General features: G+C 38.7%; 1 protein-coding gene across 1 annotated transcript in view; it reads left to right on the forward strand.

The window, feature by feature from the left end:
- Positions 1–1,359: 1,359 nt before the first annotated feature.
- The window catches only part of LOC113045348 (zinc finger CCHC domain-containing protein 2-like), a 29,696-nt gene continuing 9,199 nt past the window's right edge, over positions 1,360–21,856 (forward strand). Inside the window, exons 1-5 of the mRNA XM_026205684.1 lie at positions 1,360–2,118; positions 4,312–4,420; positions 4,511–4,581; positions 19,443–19,514; positions 21,532–21,632. Of these exons, the coding sequence (XP_026061469.1) occupies positions 1,555–2,118; positions 4,312–4,420; positions 4,511–4,581; positions 19,443–19,514; positions 21,532–21,632 (917 nt within the window). The 5' untranslated portion in view covers positions 1,360–1,554. The remainder of the gene's footprint in view (positions 2,119–4,311; positions 4,421–4,510; positions 4,582–19,442; positions 19,515–21,531; positions 21,633–21,856) is intronic.

Here is a 21,856-nt window from a genome sequence, read left to right on the forward strand (position 1 = left end):
CTGATATTCTGGAAATTGCAAAATTAATGCATAATCATTGGATAGCAAAATCCTCAGTGGTTCAGCAGGTTCATTCATAAACATGTAGAAAAGATGCATGTTAACGGCAAAAGAATTAGGAATTAAGGTGAAAAATTAGATTTGAAATCACCAGGAACCATTTAGTCTCTACCTGGAGTCTTCAGAAGTACAAGGTGTCATGTTCTCAGAGACTTAGGTTAACTATAGAATCCTAAAAAATGACCCCTACTTCCTAAAAATCACATACTGAAGTCTAGTAAAATACTTGAAGACTGATTAGCAGCCTTGTCTCTGATTGGCTGGAATTGTGGCGTATTGTAACGCTGGGTTGTGTTGAGCAAGCCAGCCGTCGGCATTTAGAGAACACCAGGGTGGGCATCAAGGGAGCAAGCTAGTGAAATGCTGCACACGCAAAAGGGAAGGTCTGCACACATCCAAAAACATATTTTAAATGCAAAATAGATTTTAGTGCGCTCAAAATACTTTTTTTCTTTGCGAGACGTACATTTTCTTCAAAAAACTCAGATCGTGCATGTGCAAAATGCACTTTTGTATGCTCAAAATATGATCTTTCATGTGCAGAATTGTGGCGGAGATCTAACCCCATATGATGGGGAACCTCTAGGGGTTCACGCTGGTACTGCAATCAGTTCACAAATTAAAATTAAAACGTTTCCCTCATTTATACTCGAATAAATTGAAAAGTGCATAAAAACATGCTTAATATAATGTACACTGACATGAGATTGAAATAGTCCACTTCATGGTCATGACGTCAATTTTCGATTTATGAGTAAGAAAATATTGTGATTTACATAACTTGAAGAGGAGCAACTACACAGTCTAATACATCAAACATTTGAAGTCACTGTGTATAAAGTACTACAGTTTTTGTTAGATTCATTAGATACTAACCCTTCTTGTATTGTAGTCCTTATTTAGCAGCTTGTTAGGAAGATATCTGTAATCATTTGTTAGATGTTGAGTACTTTATGTCAAGTGTAAAAACAGCATTGCTAGTAGCAAGTCTCCAACACAAAACATTAAAATGTGACATGAGTCAAGGTCAATTTAATGTTTTAATGAGCATACACCACTAAGGAACCTTTTTTGTTGTTGTTGTTGTTGTCATAAATAAATGTAATTAAATTAATTACAGTGCCTTATATAATATTTCTAGAAGTCATTTTATATAAACAGAAGGCCACTCGAGTTTATGATTATAGAGTTTATTTCGTGGCATATTTAATTATGCAATTATTTAATCGTGTTAAATATATGGTGAGTTTAGGACCCTGCGACTCTCGTATGCCGAGTGGGTGGAGTCACAGATGATTGACAGGATATTCTGGAGGCACGGCAGGCGAGTAATCTGGCAAACTGACCACAGCCACACCGTCAGACTACAGACAGCAAATCTTAACGAAATTCCGCCCCAAATCGGGAACTTAATCGCATTTTGATGCCGAAATATTGGCCTGAAACTATCATCTATGGACTTCCATCTGTGATGTTCGTGTTTGAGAGCTGATAATGATGAAGATGAAGCTACGAGCGGCGGGAGGCGAAAATCACCGATGCGACTTGAATTCCGTTAACGGATCCGATCGGGAGAGCGGCACCCGAGCGGCTCAACTCGACAAGGAGGCGGTGTTCGAGTGGTTCGGCTTACAGCTGAACCCGTCCGGACGCGTGGAGCTGCTTTGCGGGCTGCTGCATATGTGTCAGCCGCTGGAACTACGCTTCCTCGGCGCCTGTCTAGAGGATCTGGCCCGGAGAGATTTCACCGTCCTGCGGGATTATGAGATCCGGGCCAACTCCCCCGCTGATCTGGAGGGGCTGATGAACGTAAGCGACCCCGTTGTGCTGTCTAAACTGCTCGTTTATTTGTCTTTGCTCGGATCCAAGAGCAGGGAATGCGCCGGGATTCTGTTCAGGACGTTGAGTCGAATGGACGCCGGGATGTGCGGCGCTCTACCGGAGCCGGGGACCGTGGATCAACTGCGGCTGCTCTTCACGATGGGATCGTTACACCCGGCGTTCAGTTTCTATCAGCGGGAAGAGCTGCGAGCGCAGTTGGACAGACTCCAAAGATGGGTGTGTTATATTTACCTCAAAATCACTGACATTAAATAAACAGATGTTGTAAAATACCACTGCAAATGAACCCTAAAATACTATAGGAATATAGCAATACCATGGTATTCCTGGGAGTGCCACCCTTACAAAAAATAAAATAAAAATAATTAATAAATAAATAAAAGTCTTTTGACAGTACCATACTACAGTGAGGGTATCAGATGGTAAAACCATGGTACTTCAGGGAATATTATGGTTCTACTATGGTACGTTTTCAAAAACATGGTAGTTCCTTTTTTATGTATTGGCTAAAGTCACTAATAAAAATCCCCAAAAGCACAATGATATTACCATGGTTTTTTATGTGTGCACTATGCCAAGACCACCTTATTTTTTTTTTATATTTCAAGTGGCATATAAATATGATGGTTTTCTGGACATCATGTTCGTATTGCCATGTGAAAATGGCAATAGCAAAGTGGTCTTGAGAATACTGCTCTTTAAGAAAAGTCCTGCCACAGGACCATGGTACATTGATGGTGTCAGATGGTTAAAAACATGGTACTCCAGGGAATATTATGGTTCTACTATGGTACCTTTTCATGTATTGGCTAAAGTCACTAATAAAATGAACAAATTACCATGGTCTTTCAGATGTATACTATTCTAATACATTGCATTCTTTGAAATGCATAGAGTAGCATATAAATAAAATCATATTCAAACTACCACAAGAACATAGCAATGTCATGGTATTCTTGGGAATACCAGCTTTATAGAAAAGTCCTGTGACATGATGGTATCAGATGATCGAAATATCATGGTGTAGCATGTGATACAATCATCGTTCCATGGTACCAACACTTAAACTCACACAAACTCGTAAATGAACGTGAATAGTCAAAAAGGAATGTGTGCTGGATCCCAGTTGGAATTTCTATCATACTTTTGAATCATTCCTAAAGGATCCCAACCAATTGGAATAAGTAACAAATAAGATCCTATTGGATAAACTGAAGTCCTTAGACAATAGTTTGATTCCTATTAAGTTTTTTTAAAGAGTCTTATTGGATATTAATGTTTAGCAGATCTTTAAATTTAATATACTGAAATGTACTATTGGACAGTTAAAGGATTCACATGGCAGCCACAGTTGTTCCTGTAAGATTTTCTTCATTCCCGTTTATGTTTTACAGATGGATGTTCTTGTCTTGTTGGGAATTATTAGGAACTGAGTTCTTAAAAATCAAGTTACGTTGGAAATTCCTTTTAGGATTGGTTCCAATAAAGTCCAGTATGTTTCATGTTAGAACTTTTAACACTTAATTTTTTGACAAGGGACAGCCAGAGGTGTATCAGACATCTGCAGGATGCATGTACTCACGTCAGATTGACAGCTGTCAATATGTTCAGCCGTTTAAAGTGTCACCTTAAGCCAGACCCTGACAGGGAAAATCCTTGCAAATACTGTGGTCAAATATATTCACCACTCATTAATTAATTCAGAAACGCCGATTTAACAAAAGTGACACTGCATTTTGTAAATACATGCCTGATAGTCTCATGTAAGTTATAGGTGTCAGCCAACCTCAATAGGAATATGCCAAATCAAATATCCAAACACTTTAATCCAATACAACCACATGATAGCCAGTTTGGTTTGCTACATTCATCTGTGTCTTGTAGGCTTGTGGTCATGTTATGTGTCCATTGCTATCTTCCCTAATCTCTTTTGATCTCCATGTGAATGACTTTATTGTGAGCTTTGCATTTTGTAAATGAGGTCATGTGTGGGTCTTTTCGTCGCATGGGACGTCCACGCTCATTAGACCGAATCAGGTCTCCAACATGACATTCTCTATCTGTTTATGAATGTCTGTTGTTTGTTTCTGATGTCAAGTTGGGAGTGATGTTAATGGTTTAAAATGATGGTGATGAGTCATGGTCATGTAAGCTGAGGCATTATGCTCACTTGTTTTAAAACAAGAGGAAACAGGGGATCCGTTGGTTCAATCAAATTAATTTTGACACATTGTAAACGACTGAATGACAGTTGTTTTCTTGCTTAAAATGACAGCTGCTTTTACTGTGGACAGGAAACAACCGTCAGCAATTATATAACCTCACATGTGTCTATTTTCCTCATCAGAGAGTTTGATGTTGGAAACCGATGAGTTTACTCCCCTTCTTAATGACTTATTTTTCTTCCAGAGCCAGTTTTCCAGGCCGGGGTTCCTCTGTCCCCACCGGGAGAATGACGCAGACTGGACTCTTTGCAGCAACGCCAATCCACACCTCAGTGGCACATCACAGAGGAAAGGTATCTCACCTCTGCATGTTGAAATCCCTTTCAACGCACAGAAAAAAGAGAGTTGCAGCACTGTAACGATGATGTCTTTTGATGTTGCAGTGGTGCACATTGAGAAGATCATTCTGAAGGAGGTTTCTATGGGAGGAGACGGCAGGCAGTACAGTTTTGAGGTGAGTTCAAAACCACATCAGAGACGCTGAGTTTCAGCACTTACATTTCATCTAAAAGAAGCTTAGAGAGCTCCAGGATTGTGGGAAATCATTAAGAATGATATGTACCCAGTTGTATGGTATGCCGATAAGAGAAAGACTTCTTAGAAAGTGAGGTAAGAAATGTTGAGGTAGTTATACAAAACTCAAAGACAAAATCCATACAGGTCCGCACATAATCTGTTTACAGATTTTCACAGAATGCAAAAGACTGTTTTAAAATAATTAGTTCATTCTAACAGATACCAACTAAAGTAATATTTGGAGATATTGAAAACATTTCCCCTACATAATCATTGCTAAACATTATAGCATATACATATATATATATATATATATATATATATATATATATATATATATATATATGTATATGTGTATATATATATATATATATATATATATATATTGTGACGAGTCAGCTGCCTCCTCCCTGATTGTCACCGGCACCCCCGTCCTAAATCGCCGCCCTTCACCAGGCTCCCGACTGGAGTGGGTGTGTGAGAGGAGGGGCGCTGGACGAGTCAGGGCTGGCGGCGTGTGATGGGGCACACCTGAAGGAAGTGGAGCCTCATTACCGCCGCTGGTTAAAAGCCCAACGCGCCTCTCCTCAAGAGACCGGTCTCTTCCCCGTGCATGCACACTGGTGTCCTCGTGGGTCCAGGAAGGGTGCGTTGAGGGACTCCCGCGCCACCAAGACGTGAGCTGCCGGACCCGCGATCCGGATGGGAACCGCACCCGTATACACGGCCGACGGGCCAGGATGCCGGGCCGTCCATCCCCTACCAGCGCCGCGGCCAACGAGAGAGACGCGGCCGCTAGGAGAAGCCGCCGCCCCTCGCGCCCCGGACCTAGGAGGGGGAGCGCGTGCGGCCGCCGGACTCCGCCCCTTGCCTGGACCCTTCCTTGATGAACACTGCCCGACCTACACAAATCCCGCAGCACGACGAGGACACCAGATTCCCTGTTATTTTGGACACTTTCCCCCTTTGGCCACTTTTATTCCCTTTGTTTTATGATTTCTGTTAATAAAAGCCTCTCCGAGGCCTGACGCCACGCCCACTGTGTCTGTCTTGTGCTCCTCCCGTGACACTGGTGGAGAATGCGGGCAGGCGGAGCCTAGACAGCGCAGTTGGGAAACGTCTGGTGACGTCACTCCCTCTCGCTTGCAAACGTTCGTGAGAACCCAGACTGGGACGGAGGAAAACTGGGGACAGCCTCCCAGCCACACAAAGGGTAAGTGACTTTTCCATTGTCATTTTACCCTGTGGTTGGTTGAGACTGTCACTAAAACCCGGTTTCTCTGTCCCTGTTCTGGTGCGCTGCGAGAGGGAGGACCGCCCGGAGAGGAATCCCCGCCCACTCCGACCGTTTGGAGCCTGGTTGAGGATGGTAGCACTCCCGTGTGGGCGGCGCCCTGATGACGGGGATGTCGCTTGGGAGGGGGAATGTGACGAGTCAGCTGCCTCCTCCCTGATTGTCACCGGCACCCCGTCCTAAATCGCCGCCCTTCACCAGGCTCCCGACTGGAGTGGGTGTGTGAGAGGAGGGGCGCTGGACGAGTCAGGGCTGGCGGCGTGTGATGGGGCACACCTGAAGGAAGTGGAGCCTCATTACCGCCGCTGGTTAAAAGCCCAACGCGCCTCTCCTCAGGAGACCGGTCTCTTCCCCGTGCATGCACGCTGGTGTCCTCGTGGGTCCAGGAAGGGTGCGTTGAGGGACTCCCGCGCCACAAGAGACGTGAGCAGCCGGACCCGCGATCCGGAGGAGAACCGCACCCGTATACACGGCCGACGGGCCAGGATGCCGGGCCGTCCATCCCCTACCAGCGCCGCGGCCAACGAGAGAGACGCGGCCGCTAGGAGAAGCCGCCGCCCCTCGCGCCCCGGACCTAGGAGGGGGAGCGCGTGCGGCCGCCGGACTCCGCCCCTTGCCTGGACCCTTCCTTGATGAACACTGCCCGACCTACACAAATCCCGCAGCACGACGAGGACACCAGATTCCCTGTTATTTTGGACACTTTCCCCCTTTGGCCACTTTTATTCCCTTTGTTTTATGATTTCTGTTAATAAAAGCCTCTCCGAGGCCTGACGCCACGCCCACTGTGTCTGTCTTGTGCTCCTCCCGTGACAATATATATATTATATTATATTAATATTCCTTTATAGCTGTATAATAATATGGGCTTGGATGGCAACGGAAGAGATTAAATTTAACATAAAATCAAAATGGACTCTGTTCTTGTTTGTTATTCCAAAGAAACCTGTCTGGCTCCATCCTGGTATGTTAACACCCACGGTTCAGTCAATTCCCGATGGATAAAATTAAGTCCTACACCACATTTTTTTTCCTAATGTCCCACAGTTAATGTCTTAGTAGCAGCTGTTGTTTCAGATCTGCATGTACGCTTTTCAATTATTTATGGTGTTTAAAGGGTTACTCAACCCCAAAATGAAATTTTGGTATTAATCACTTACCCCCATGTTGGTCCAAACCTGTAAAAGCTTTGTTTGTCTTCGTAACACAATTTAAGATACCAAGTAATAGAGCCCGACCGATATGGATTTTTGGGGGCCGATGCCGATGCCGATGCCGATATTAACTTGAAAAGAGCCGATTTATAAGCCGATATTTTGATTTTGAAAATAAACTGGATATTAGACCCATTTGCTATAAGCTGCACTTACATAACATTCAATGGCAAAATATCTGCCTGTTCTATGTATGTGGGCTGTATAAACCATTTTCCAGAAGGGATTTATGTAAAAAAAAGCCTTAGATTACGGTCTCAATCACTAAACAATTGCACATCAAAAGTATATATTTTTTAACGATCAAAAAACAGTCTGATTTTAAACATTTAACACTTTTACTTTCTTCCAGTTGAAGCTGATTTTAACAGTCTGTGTGTGTACTGTAAATAAATTATAATACTAAAGTTAAAGTTAAAGTATTTGCAGAAGTAGTCCCACACTTTTGCTGCTACATCATTCACCCTTTTCAGCCATCTGTAGGGCAGAAAGAGAGACATAGAAAGAATAAGCATGTGTATTAATAATATCACCATGTATCATTACTCATGTCATCATTAGAATTATAATAATAACTAGAATTAAAAGTTAGTGAACTAACTTTGATGTTGGCTTGGCCATCTTGGCCATGGGGCAAAAGAGCCACAGTATTTGTGTGCCCAACATTCTTGAGTTGCCCCGCTGCAAAAAATAAAAAATAATAATACCATAAAAAATACACCTGCAACATTCTTTTTCCATGGTCCCTTGCTGTTTTCTTTTTTAATAAAAAGCCTAGGCTATGATAACAGCTACGACAGGGTTGTCTAGCTGAATGCGAATTAAGTCATGCAAAAACCATAATCTCCTAAATACCATTCAATTTAATGTTATTTTAATAGTACTGACAACATATTTAAAGTTATCACACTACTGAAAAATTAAAGAAGGGACACTATATATAGTATACTTCGGTGAGTCAAGAGCTAAACAAAAAGTCCTGTTTCATTACAAAATACTGTAACTTTTATAAACGTTATACTATCACCACAAAATTTTAATTAATATTTATTAAAAAATAAATATTTCATAAAACTGAAACTTAAATATATTATTTCTATAGGCTATACAAAACAGAAAAGAAAAAAGACTAAATAATAAGGCTGAATAAGCTGATCTATAGCATGTTAAATGGTGGTTGCCTGTCTATGAATGGTACACCCCTCTAAGCTCACAGAAGTGGTTTGACCCAAGTCCTCAGCAGCCAATGAAATTGACCTCTTCAAACTGATTTTTAACGTGTACTTCACGTGTATTTCAACGTGAAATACACGTTAAATACCCGCTGATTTTTCACGTGTAAACAACATGTATTTAACGCGTTAAACAATATTGGATATAATATCGGAGTAATATAGTATTTTAAGAAGCTATTAAAAAAATATATAAATGACTTTACCATGTTGTGCAGCGCCGATAAATAAATAATATTAAATACGTGTTGCCTACGCATGAAATACACGTATTTAACGTGTTGTTGACACGTTAAAATTCACATGTATTTGACCCTCTTGGCCTTCCATACACATTAGAAGTGAAAAAAGGACATCGCGTTGTTTTGATATGGATTACTTTATCACAGAATATTTGTTCAGGAGCACTTGTTTAGTTTAAAAGTAGACATGTCAAGCTTTCTATAGATATATCACTCATGTCTCTTCCTTGAGTATTCATGGAGTTACAGTTCATTTTAATGACATGTTTGTAAATGAAGATCAGCGCAGACCAAGGCTGCAGACAGCACACCTTGTTTGTTATCTTTATTTTATAAGTGCCTAAAGTTTTGTTGTTGTTATGTTTGTATCCAAAAAAAGTAGACCCTTTACAGAGACACGTTAAGATTCACGTGTATTTGACCCTCTTGGCCTTCCATACACATTAGACGTGAAAAAAGGACATCGCGTTGTTTTGATATGGATTACTTTATCACAGAATATTTGTTCGTCAGCACTTGTTTGGTTTAAAAGTAGACATGTCAAGCTTTCTATAGATATATCTCTCATGTCTCTTCGTTGAGTATTCACGGAGTTACAGTTCATTTTGATGACGTGTTTGTAAATGAAGATCAGCGCAGACCAAGGCTGCACCTTGTTTGTTATATTTATTTTATGAGTGCACAAAGTTTTGTTGTTATTATGTTTGTATCCAAAAAAAAGTAGACCCTTTACAGATTCGATTGATGTATTGCTCTTATCTGTATGATTAAAACTGAAAGTGTAATTTAAGTAAATTTCGGGGTTATCAGGAGAAAATGACTCAAAACGACTCCAGAGTTAAAAGGCTATCGTGACTTTTTTTTCCTTCCAGTATTCATAAGCTGTATCACGCTGTCAAATTATATTTCATTTTGCACACATAAACAGTTCAAAAACACCTGAATTCTGCTCTTGTTGTGTTCTAATGGGTGGATTAGTGCAATTCGCTGTGATATTGAAGCGCTCGTTTCTCTCTCGTCAGAGACATAATTTATAAATGAGATCTGACCCGGTAATAATAACATATGTTGGTTTAGCTTGTCAGTGTGAATGAAATGTGTAGCCTATTTATTTGTCCGATCTCGCCCCGAAACGCGGCTGTCATGTGGACTTCAAGTGTTCAGAGAAATCGCGAGCTCGCGGACATTTGGCTGCCGCGAATATATCATGTTATTACTTTAAACAGTTCAGAAACATCTGAATTTAGCTCTTGGTGTGCTCTAACGTGTGGATTGCGTGCAATCGCCGTTTTAAAAGGTCTTAAATAAGAATGAATTCGCTCGTTGTGAGCTCGTGTAGACAATGCCTCCAGCAGCTGACCAGCCGTGATTCTTCTCTCGCCTGACTGGTCTCTGCCCAGAAATAAATTATTAATGAGCCCTGACCCCTGTAATCAGATATGTTGGTTTAGCTTGTCAGTTTGAGGGAAATTGTATTATTTACTTGTATTTTTAACCAATTGAAAAGAGCCGATTTATAAGCCGATATTTTGATTTTGAAAATAAACTGGATATTAGACCCATTTGCTATAAGCTGCACTTACATAACATTCAATGGCAAAATATCTGCCTGTTCTATGTATGTGGGCTGTATAAACCATTTTCCAGAAGGGATTTATGTAAAAAAAAGCCTTAGATTACGGTCTCAATCACTAAACAATTGCACATCAAAAGTATATATTTTTTAACGATCAAAAAACAGTCTGATTTTAAACATTTAACACTTTTACTTTCTTCCAGTTGAAGCTGATTTTAACAGTCTGTGTGTGTACTGTAAATAAATTATAATACTAAAGTTAAAGTTAAAGTATTTGCAGAAGTAGTCCCACACTTTTGCTGCTACATCATTCACCCTTTTCAGCCATCTGTAGGGCAGAAAGAGAGACATAGAAAGAATAAGCATGTGTATTAATAATATCACCATGTATCATTACTCATGTCATCATTAGAATTATAATAATAACTAGAATTAAAAGTTAGTGAACTAACTTTGATGTTGGCTTGGCCATCTTGGCCATGGGGCAAAAGAGCCACAGTATTTGTGTGCCCAACATTCTTGAGTTGCCCCGCTGCAAAAAATAAAAAATAATAATACCATAAAAAATACACCTGCAACATTCTTTTTCCATGGTCCCTTGCTGTTTTCTTTTTTAATAAAAAGCCTAGGCTATGATAACAGCTACGACAGGGTTGTCTAGCTGAATGCGAATTAAGTCATGCAAAAACCATAATCTCCTAAATACCATTCAATTTAATGTTATTTTAATAGTACTGACAACATATTTAAAGTTATCACACTACTGAAAAATTAAAGAAGGGACACTATATATAGTATACTTCGGTGAGTCAAGAGCTAAACAAAAAGTCCTGTTTCATTACAAAATACTGTAACTTTTATAAACGTTATACTATCACCACAAAATTTTAATTAATATTTATTAAAAAATAAATATTTCATAAAACTGAAACTTAAATATATTATTTCTATAGGCTATACAAAACAGAAAAGAAAAAAGACTAAATAATAAGGCTGAATAAGCTGATCTATAGCATGTTAAATGGTGGTTGCCTGTCTATGAATGGTACACCCCTCTAAGCTCACAGAAGTGGTTTGACCCAAGTCCTCAGCAGCCAATGAAATTGACCTCTTCAAACTGATTTTTAACGTATACTTCACGTGTATTTCAACGTGAAATACACGTTAAATACCCGCTGATTTTTCACGTGTAAACAACATGTATTTAACGCGTTAAACAATATTGGATATAATATCGGAGTAATATAGTATTTTAAGAAGCTATTAAAAAAATATATAAATGACTTTACCATGTTGTGCAGCGCCGATAAATAAATAATATTAAATACGTGTTGCCTACGCATGAAATACACGTATTTAACGTGTTGTTGACACGTTAAAATTCACATGTATTTGACCCTCTTGGCCTTCCATACACATTAGAAGTGAAAAAAGGACATCGCGTTGTTTTGATATGGATTACTTTATCACAGAATATTTGTTCAGGAGCACTTGTTTAGTTTAAAAGTAGACATGTCAAGCTTTCTATAGATATATCACTCATGTCTCTTCCTTGAGTATTCATGGAGTTACAGTTCATTTTAATGACATGTTTGTAAATGAAGATCAGCGCAGACCAAGGCTGCAGACAGCACACCTTGTTTGTTATCTTTATTTTATAAGTGCCTAAAGTTTTGTTGTTGTTATGTTTGTATCCAAAAAAAGTAGACCCTTTACAGAGACACGTTAAGATTCACGTGTATTTGACCCTCTTGGCCTTCCATACACATTAGACGTGAAAAAAGGACATCGCGTTGTTTTGATATGGATTACTTTATCACAGAATATTTGTTCGTCAGCACTTGTTTGGTTTAAAAGTAGACATGTCAAGCTTTCTATAGATATATCTCTCATGTCTCTTCGTTGAGTATTCACGGAGTTACAGTTCATTTTGATGACGTGTTTGTAAATGAAGATCAGCGCAGACCAAGGCTGCACCTTGTTTGTTATATTTATTTTATGAGTGCACAAAGTTTTGTTGTTATTATGTTTGTATCCAAAAAAAAGTAGACCCTTTACAGATTCGATTGATGTATTGCTCTTATCTGTATGATTAAAACTGAAAGTGTAATTTAAGTAAATTTCGGGGTTATCAGGAGAAAATGACTCAAAACGACTCCAGAGTTAAAAGGCTATCGTGACTTTTTTTTCCTTCCAGTATTCATAAGCTGTATCACGCTGTCAAATTATATTTCATTTTGCACACATAAACAGTTCAAAAACACCTGAATTCTGCTCTTGTTGTGTTCTAATGGGTGGATTAGTGCAATTCGCTGTGATATTGAAGCGCTCGTTTCTCTCTCGTCAGAGACATAATTTATAAATGAGATCTGACCCGGTAATAATAACATATGTTGGTTTAGCTTGTCAGTGTGAATGAAATGTGTAGCCTATTTATTTGTCCGATCTCGCCCCGAAACGCGGCTGTCATGTGGACTTCAAGTGTTCAGAGAAATCGCGAGCTCGCGGACATTTGGCTGCCGCGAATATATCATGTTATTACTTTAAACAGTTCAGAAACATCTGAATTTAGCTCTTGGTGTGCTCTAACGTGTGGATTGCGTGCAATCGCCGTTTTAAAAGGTCTTAAATAAGAATGAATTCGCTCGTTGTGAGCTCGTGTAGACAATGCCTCCAGCAGCTGACCAGCCGTGATTCTTCTCTCGCCTGACTGGTCTCTGCCCAGAAATAAATTATTAATGAGCCCTGACCCCTGTAATCAGATATGTTGGTTTAGCTTGTCAGTTTGAGGGAAATTGTATTATTTACTTGTATTTTTAACCAATGTAAAAGTGAAAGTAAACAAAACTCCGGGTATTGCAACCAGTAGGGGCGCATTTTTTCTCAGACAATGTAAGTCTATGGGTAATGAATTTTGACATTTAAAAATTAATAAAAAAAAAACTTTAAGTCTGATCAGTCTGAAAAGATATAGCAACCAGCACCGCTCTATCCCGCAGGTGTCTGCCGAGTTTGGGGCTTGTGGCTTTAAAGCCCTAGGAGGAGTAGCGTTCAGAATTTCTGTCAGAAAAATAATAATAAGAAAAAAAAGAAGAAGAAGAAGAAGTTTAAATAGCATAACAGTATGTTGCCAACATAATAATAAACAGGGATCTCCTACATAGGCAAAAATGAGAAATATATATATATTTATATTTTTATTTGTCAAGCAATAGGTATTAACCTCCTTATATTTAACAATATTATTTCAACATTTTCCTGTTATGTCTGTAAAGCTGCTTTGAAACAATATGTAAGAAAAAAAAAGAAAAGAAAAAAGCGCTTGTTCAGCTCACATTTATTTACATGTCCCCTCTGATTTAATCATTTCTGACGCACCTACTGTAGTTACTGTAACTACACTATATTTGCTCTCACAGACACATTCACAACGGACCCGTATATCTTCTCCTCTTCTCTTTGTGCAGTCTGAATCAAAATGGTTAACGTTAGTGCCATGAACACACCGCTGTCAATTTTGAGAAGAACCACCTTCAAACAAGTTAATAGCAAGCATTTAAGGGGCCTGCTAAAAAGGAAGCTATATTAGCGTTAGAGTAACGTAACCAGCCTGAATTCACCAAATTGTTCCCTGGGCCTGAGGGTAGCCTCTTCTTCCTTGCTTCTCTCTTAATTCTCATCAGCAGGACTAGCGCTATCGCTCGCTTCTTACAACGGGACAGATATATGTTTGCTGCTGACCGAAAAGAGGAACAACAGACTATGAAAGAGCTCCCGCTAAAAGTTTTTAAAACTCCGCCTACGCCATAGCGCAGAGCAGGGCAAATCGCGTTGTATCTGAAAGGCAACGCTAAACCCAGCGGCCAAGCGCTGTGTATACCGCGTCCTGTGTGAAAGGCCCATTACGCGGTCATTATGTGGGAAACACACCGCAATAGAATAAGCACTAAACGCTAACTTTATAGTTCGACCTCTTATTAACGTTCGCGCTCTTCCACTGATAAACATGGTATTAGCTTTGTGGCTAATCTAATATAGCAATGCATTAACGGCTGTAAGTGATGTTACAGAATATTTAGAAGTGATAATGATAGGACCGTTAACTAGAACTACCACACCGTTTTTATATACAGTGTATGAACTAAATCTACAATCATTTCACATGACGAAGGACAGACTCACCTGGGTGGCTTGGCTGATCGCTTTCTTCTTTGTGGATTTCTGGCGCTGTTGCAACTCTGGAGCTGCAGACCGCCCTCTGGTGGGCAAACTATGCAACACTCATAACATGAGTGAAGAATATGAGACTGTTTCTCATGTTTCATCGGCCGTTATAAACGGCGATGCCGATTTAAATGCAATTAGCTCATATCGGCCGATAATATCGGCCGGCCGATATATCGGTCGGGCTCTACCAAGTAACTTACACTGTCAAGGTCCAGAAAAGTATGAAAGACTTCATCACTGCCATCAGTGGTTCAATCTGAATTTTATGAAGTGACGAGAACACTTTTTGTAGCGTGAAGAAAACTAAAATAAATATTTTATTCAACAATTTGTCATCTCTGTGTTTCTCCGCATTACCGTAGCACCATTTTGGAGAATGCCAGCGACACAAGGATCAGTTTTCTACGTGTATTTATGCTTTGATTTGAATGAAAACAGATTCTCGATTTTTCATTCACGATTGTCATGCGTGTCTCTTTAGTAAATCTGGTTCTGTGATTAGCACTAAATATAAATCACCTGCTTCCAAATGGAGCGGCACTTAATATACAGAGCCACAGTTCGCTGACAAGCTATGCAATATCGCGTTCATAATCGCAGATGAATAGAACATGGAGGTAAGTGATTAATGACAACATTTCCATTTTGGGGTGGAGGATCCCTTATAAAAGGCCTCAAAATTAACGCACACTCAGTCTCTGTGGTTCCAGACATGTCCTGAAGGCCGAGCTATGCTCTCGGCTGTGTACATGAGATTTCTGTCTCTCTGGGACAAGTGAGGAAACATGCAAAGCCTGAGCTGTAAACATCCGGTTGTTGATACAGAGTTGACCGCCTCCCCTAAGAGGCTTTGGCTCCGCTCACAGTGAGAGTATGGACCAGCGCCAAAACAGTCGGGGTAGAGAGAGAGAGGCCTGACTGAGAGAATTGTTTTTCTTTTACTTTGCCTAATGTATCGTGTAATTTCAGGGTTGAAAATTATCCTGGAATCCTGGAATACAGTCTTGTCATAAAAGCTGGGTTGTGGGCATGGCATGATGAATATCCTGTAAAATGCAACATAGTGTACCAAGCAAAATATGACTCTGAGGAAAGCAAGATGATTATCTCACACTCTTGGGCAAGTAGCTTGTATTGGTTGGGCTGTACTGCAGTGGATTGTCTGATGTCTTTGAAAAGTGACATAAGTCATTTTGGCATTTGTAGTTTGAATAAATTGTCTATTTGGGCAACACAATTGCATTCATAGGGCTCTATGAAATCCATTTGATTTTTTTTTTAATTAAAATCCATTTTTTCAGATTGAATTTTTCAGGATTCTATTTTATTCATTTTATTTCTTTGAGAAAATGTGATTTCTCACAGTATGACTGATGTAAGTGAGAATGTGTCAGGGAATATCCCCCTTCTGACACTTTTAGGATTCTGGAAGCACAGATGCTCTGAAATCAGGATGAGTAATGACAGAAATGAAATCCAGCATCTTAAACCGAGAACACTAGTCTAGAGTTTTGGTTCAAGTGTTTATTGTGGGACGATTGTGAGGATGCAAAATAAAATCACCTAACATACGTGTTCTGGTCATGTTCAGCAATTAGTTTTAGATTAATATTATTATTTTTTTTTTTAAATAATAAAGCTGTTAGACTGTTTGCATATTGAACTCCTCTAAGACATCTTTAAATTGATTGCTATGACCCCTGCTATAGCTATTCTCATCGAGACTGGCACCTTTAGCTGTTGAGTTGTGACTCATTTTGTTTTTATTTTTAAAGCGTTGTATTTTTAGGATGCTTGCATAGTTAGCTTATAGTAGCTTTGACAATTTCACTATTAATCAGATCTTGTAAAAGGTCAAGCTGAACAGTCTGCCTTTAAGTTATGGACTGTGTGTGAGTGAAAATTGGCTTTGACAAGTAAATACAACTTTACTTGACTGTTGCTACAAAACTTTTAGATATTTATAGCAAATAAAAAAAGAATTCCATAACAGCCTGTCCATGCCTTTATTCAGTATTCGTAACCTAAAGGTTGTTTGGAGGCTTAAGTGCGAAGGAGACGTATTGAGGACACCCGTGAGGAGTCTTTCGCTCTGCTCTCCCCAGGATATATTAAGATAGAAAGCACTTCTGACAGAGATTTAATTGTTTAATGCCAGTCTCAAACTATGCGTTTTTTTGTTTTTTTCAGTCCTTTAGGATTGTACTTGTCAGACTGTACAAACATGATGATCATGTCACATTGTGGGGTCTCCGCTATCATTAAAGTCAGACTGATGCATTAAAGGCACAATATAGCTACATTTCCACCACTGGAACTTTACCCAGAAACTAGGGACTTTGGGCTGGTACTCTGTGTTTCCACCACAGGAACCAGGATCTAAATAAAGTTCTGGGTAAAAAGAAATGGCCCCTCAGCAAGTCCCTGCTCGAGAGGTAGTACTTTTTCAAAGGTACAGAACTTTTGGGGACAGGACTTGGGTGCTAAACATGCTGATTGGTTGATTTCTCATAGCACCTTGATTTCAATCACCATTTATTCTGATAATTTTTTAAATAACATATTACTGTTACTGTGTCATGAAATGTAGTTAAAAGTATTTCAGACGAGAATGTAGTTGTTCGGTATAATTGTTCCAGGTAATTTGGGTGGAAATGCAGCATTTTCGCTGCTAGAGTGCTATTTTCAAAACAAATAAATAAACAAAGGCATAGTTTGATGACGCTGTGACTGTGAGTCTGTGAGTATGGAATCATGGGAGTTGTCGTCTTTATCCCCACAGCTGATGCAATCCGATAGTTAAAATTGCTTATTTCTCTGGATTTAAACATTCTTTGAAACATTTGGGATAATGTAAGTACACAAGTCAGCAAAATATATAACACTGGTTTTTGGATTTTAATAAAAAAAATCTTACATATTGTGCCTTTTAAAAACAGGTGTGCGCAAGATAACTTGTCTGGAGTTCCACATTATTAACCCATACACGTTCAGTGACATGAAGACAGCGGCGCAACTGGTGTTTATTATCACAAAGGCAACGTATCGGATAAATTCTGTGAGATGAGGACGGGAGAGCCAGAGTTTATGCGGTTAGAAGAAATCTCTAGCATTAATTCTGATCATGGCTGTTTGATTTTAGAATTTTGTTGCAGGTCAAATTTGATTGCAACCCCCATTAATCGTCTGTCGGTGAACATGTCAAACCAGCAATCAAAGACTAGAGATTTTAGCCAAGGATTATAGGAATCTTTTAGGATTTTTTTAAATTTTTCTAAATCGTGGCCAAAATCACACAGTGTGAGCCGGGCTTAGGACCACAATCAATGTCACATTTGTTTGTTATCATCATAAGCAGCATAAATGCATGCTGTTACACATTATTTATAATGAAATATTCTCAGTGTGAACATAAAATCATTAGACGCTGAGATTTATGCGCCATTCTGCCGAGTCCAATCCATCCCCATCAAAAAGATTGAAAGGTTGAAAGAATGGAATGAAAAGGAAAGTATTTCATGTTCTCAGCCAAATTTGAGCCACTACCTTTTCTCTGTCTGGCTTGAAGTCCTTATGTGAGTTGCATCCCAATCAGAAATCACCATGCGTCACTGGAAGACCGATTCTCCACCCTTTCCCAGGCTTACCACTGAACCCTGACCACCTGCGTCTCGCCAAACCCTACGATTAAGACATCAGTATTCACTGGAGAAGCAGACGTAATAGCATGCCAGCCCTTGTTAAGGCTAAAATATTTACTCAGTGCGTCGGGCTACCCGGGTGTTGAAAGAGCCGGTTTGGAGTTACAGATAAACACTTCAACACTTTTATTGTTGTCTGAGATGGATGAATTGCCACAATTACAGGCATCATCTTATTGAGTCTTTGGGAGGGGATATCTGCCAGAACTTTCACAATGGATGCGATTTATTTGGACCTGTACTGTGTAATCCCACCAGAAACAGACTACAGTGAAAACAGTTTTGCACTTATGTGAATCCACAAACAAGGAAATGGCTCAAGACATCATCACAGCGCTTTTTCTTCTTCTTTTTTTTCTTTTTTTTTTAAATATAGAGAAATGCTCCAACAAAGATGTTGAGCCTACTTCATTTGTAAAAACAAGTTGTAAAGCGCAACAGATAGTTACCTTTTCTTGTAAAACATGACACCAACTATGTGCAGCAGCATGATTATCAAATGCCTTTTGGCTTGAATCGGCCTCATTTGGGATTTAAAAAGACAGTAAAAGCAGTAAAATTAAGAAATAGGCCTATTTAAATGTAAAATAACTCATTTTTTAATATATATTCTAATATGTAATTTATTCCTGTGATGCAAAGCCGATATTTTTTCCATTGCTTCAGTCTTCAGTGTAACATGATCCTTAAGTAATCATTATAATATGATGATTTGCTGTCCAACAAACATTTCTTATCAATGTTGAAAACAGTTGTGTGGCTTTTAATATCTTTGTAGAAACTTTTGTTTCTTTGATGAACACATTTGAACATAATTCAAATCTAAAAGCTAAAGTTGTGTTGAATTAATTGAAACCAAGTGAACTCTAGTAGCTGAAATGCTCAAGTGCAAAAAACACAGTGCAATGACCCAATTTGGTGGAAAACTGATTCTGGGCGTATACCCCATTTTGATGTCATTGTGTTTATTTGGGCTGGTTTAAATATTTTAGGTATGCCTAGATTTAAATGGGAGATTCCATTGGAATATTTTATTTACCTAGCACATCGTAATCTCCGAAAATGAGCTAATAGTCTAAGAGCTCAAATGTTCTTCTCTTGCTGTAATGTCATTTCTGGAACCTAAACTTTTGAAATATTTGACCGAGGAAATGTGAAGAAATCCATGTTAAGGCATCTGTGGCAAAAGGACAAGCACAATTATTCCTGTCTGAGTGAAATATGATGAGCTCTGGGGAATCCAAGTAAAAGATCCATTACGCTCGGGCCGATGAGAGCAATACTGGTCTCATTGAGTTTCTCCTCTTTTGCAGGTGAAATGGTCAGACTCTTCATCTAGTGCCATTACCAAAAGTCATCGGGAGTTGGAGGAATTTCTATTAAAGGTGAGCACAGAGACGTAGGTCTTTTGTTGTGGTTTTTGTGCTTGTTTAGTCACATGGGACTGTAGCACATGCCAGTGAGCCCACCGGTTGGGCAAGATGCCACCTGGCCAGACCAGCGAGGGACATTGTCCATCTGTTTCCACTTCTATTTTCCTCTCTCTGGCTCTGTTCATAATGAAATACTGAAAATGAAATGATAAAAACTTCAGTGTTTTTTTTAACAACATTTAGAAACTATTACAGTATTTCCTTATATTATAAATTGTCTTTTATGTTTTCAAGATCCATTTCAATTATTGTTTTATTTTATGTGCATTGGTCTTTTTTCATTTTTAATAGTTCAAATTTTTGCATACAAAATACATAAATATTACATAAATTATTTTAGCTTTATATCGATTCATGTTTTACAATTTATACACATTTAAAACCTTTAGATTTACAGCATACTATCTTTAAAAACAGTGTACAAAACCGTATGTAATTTGAAAAGAAATGTTTCAGTATGGCATGTTGATGTAAAATGATCCTTGCATGTTTATTTTAGTGATTGCCATCCTGTTTTCATTTTGGAAATAGTTAATGGCAATTTTTGTTTTTCGTTAATTACAAACAATTTAATACTTTGGGAATGTAATGTTAAGCAGGACTCCAAACTGAAACTAAAATGGTCGCATTTGCAACCATAAAAATGTAATTGTGAGTGAAGTTTTTGCTGATGTTGTGTTCGCGTATTAAACCGATGATGCGCATCACAGAACCAATTTGGTATTAAAAAGAATTATTTGTTTTTAATCTGTTTTTAAAGAGATAGTATGCTGTAAATCTAACCGTTTTAAATTATTTAGTCAAAGGCTCCTGAAAGAACCATCCCTTTCTCAACTTTTTATAATCTGAAGAACCTTTTGTGAAACGTAAAGGTTCTTCAGATGTTAAAGGTTCTTTATGAAGCCATTTAGACAATAAAGGTTCTTCTGTGGCATCGGGAAGCACCTTTATTTTTAAGAGTGTATGAGAACATTTACAGGATGCATTGAAGAGGAGCCCAAACCACACTCAGTGGCCACGTGATGCTTATGATCCATGATATTGGTACAGATTCTGTGTAATAAACAATGCATGACTATATTTCAAGTTGGAAAAGACATTTAGCTCCCACTTTAATCCTACCAGATTGGATTAAAATGCTGATAAAGGCGAGAAAAGATGAGACATAAACACATGACAGTATGATTAAAATGTAAATAAAAAAAAATTAATAAATCATGTTTATTCTGTGTCACCTTAAAAAATCATTTGCCACCTATTTTTTTTTCCTATAGGAGCCAATGGCTCCTTAAATGTTTTTTTTAGTTTGGAGCCCTGCAGAGAAGTTTGCTTTTGCACTGCACATTTTGTCTAATATAGCTAGTCGGATCATCACAGTATTTTTTGCATTCCTTACCAAAAACTGCATACCTTGAACCAAAAACCCCAATGACTTGTACATACACTATATGGACAAAAATATTGGGACACCCTTTTCTTTAGAACAGAAAAAAGCATTTCCAAAACTGTTGCAACTTCGATAGAAACATAATTCATACATTTAAAAATTGTATTTCCATCTCTGTTGCAAGAGTTTTGGAAGTGTCTAAAATGACTGTACCCATATGTACAAATCATTGGTGTTTTAGGCTCAAGATCTGCATTAAAAGTCAGACCAAATGCGTTCAGCTGGGATTAGGACTTGGCTTTCTACAGAGTTCTTCCACACTGACTGAATCAATCATTTCTTTCTGAACCTTGCCTTATACACAGAGGCATTGTCATGTTAGAATAGAAAAGGGTCCTGTCCAAACTGTTGCCATAAAATTAGAAGCACACAATTCCCTAGAATATCATTAAATTCTTAACATTAAGATTTGTACTCATAGAAACCTGTTCAATAGAAGAGGGTGTCCATATACTTCATGTAGCATAGCTGTATTGAATTTAAATTGCAAAGTGAGGTAAAATAATCCCTCTGTCTCTCTAGCTTCCTAAGGATCAGAGTCCTGATGGCTTTGAGAAGGGTATCGTCAGGTTACTCAGTCGTAGAGATCAATGTGAATCCAGAGAACTGGAGAGAAACCTCAGGTAAATCTCATCTCACTCGTAACTAGAATAATTGTGTCTTTGCATAATTGTGTTTATAAAAAAAAAAAAGTTGCATCCTTTTGCATTCATTTTTTTCAGCTTCAACTGCTTATGTTCTCTCTTTTTGTTCAGTTTGATACACTATTCGCTGTCATTATAATCACATTATAGTCTTTCCTTGCAGCTGTGTCATGGGATAAATGCAGTTGTGCTGAAAGCATAAA

This window comes from Carassius auratus, chromosome 27 (assembly GCF_003368295.1).
Source record: "Carassius auratus strain Wakin chromosome 27, ASM336829v1, whole genome shotgun sequence".
Classification (NCBI taxonomy): Eukaryota; Metazoa; Chordata; class Actinopteri; order Cypriniformes; family Cyprinidae; genus Carassius; species Carassius auratus.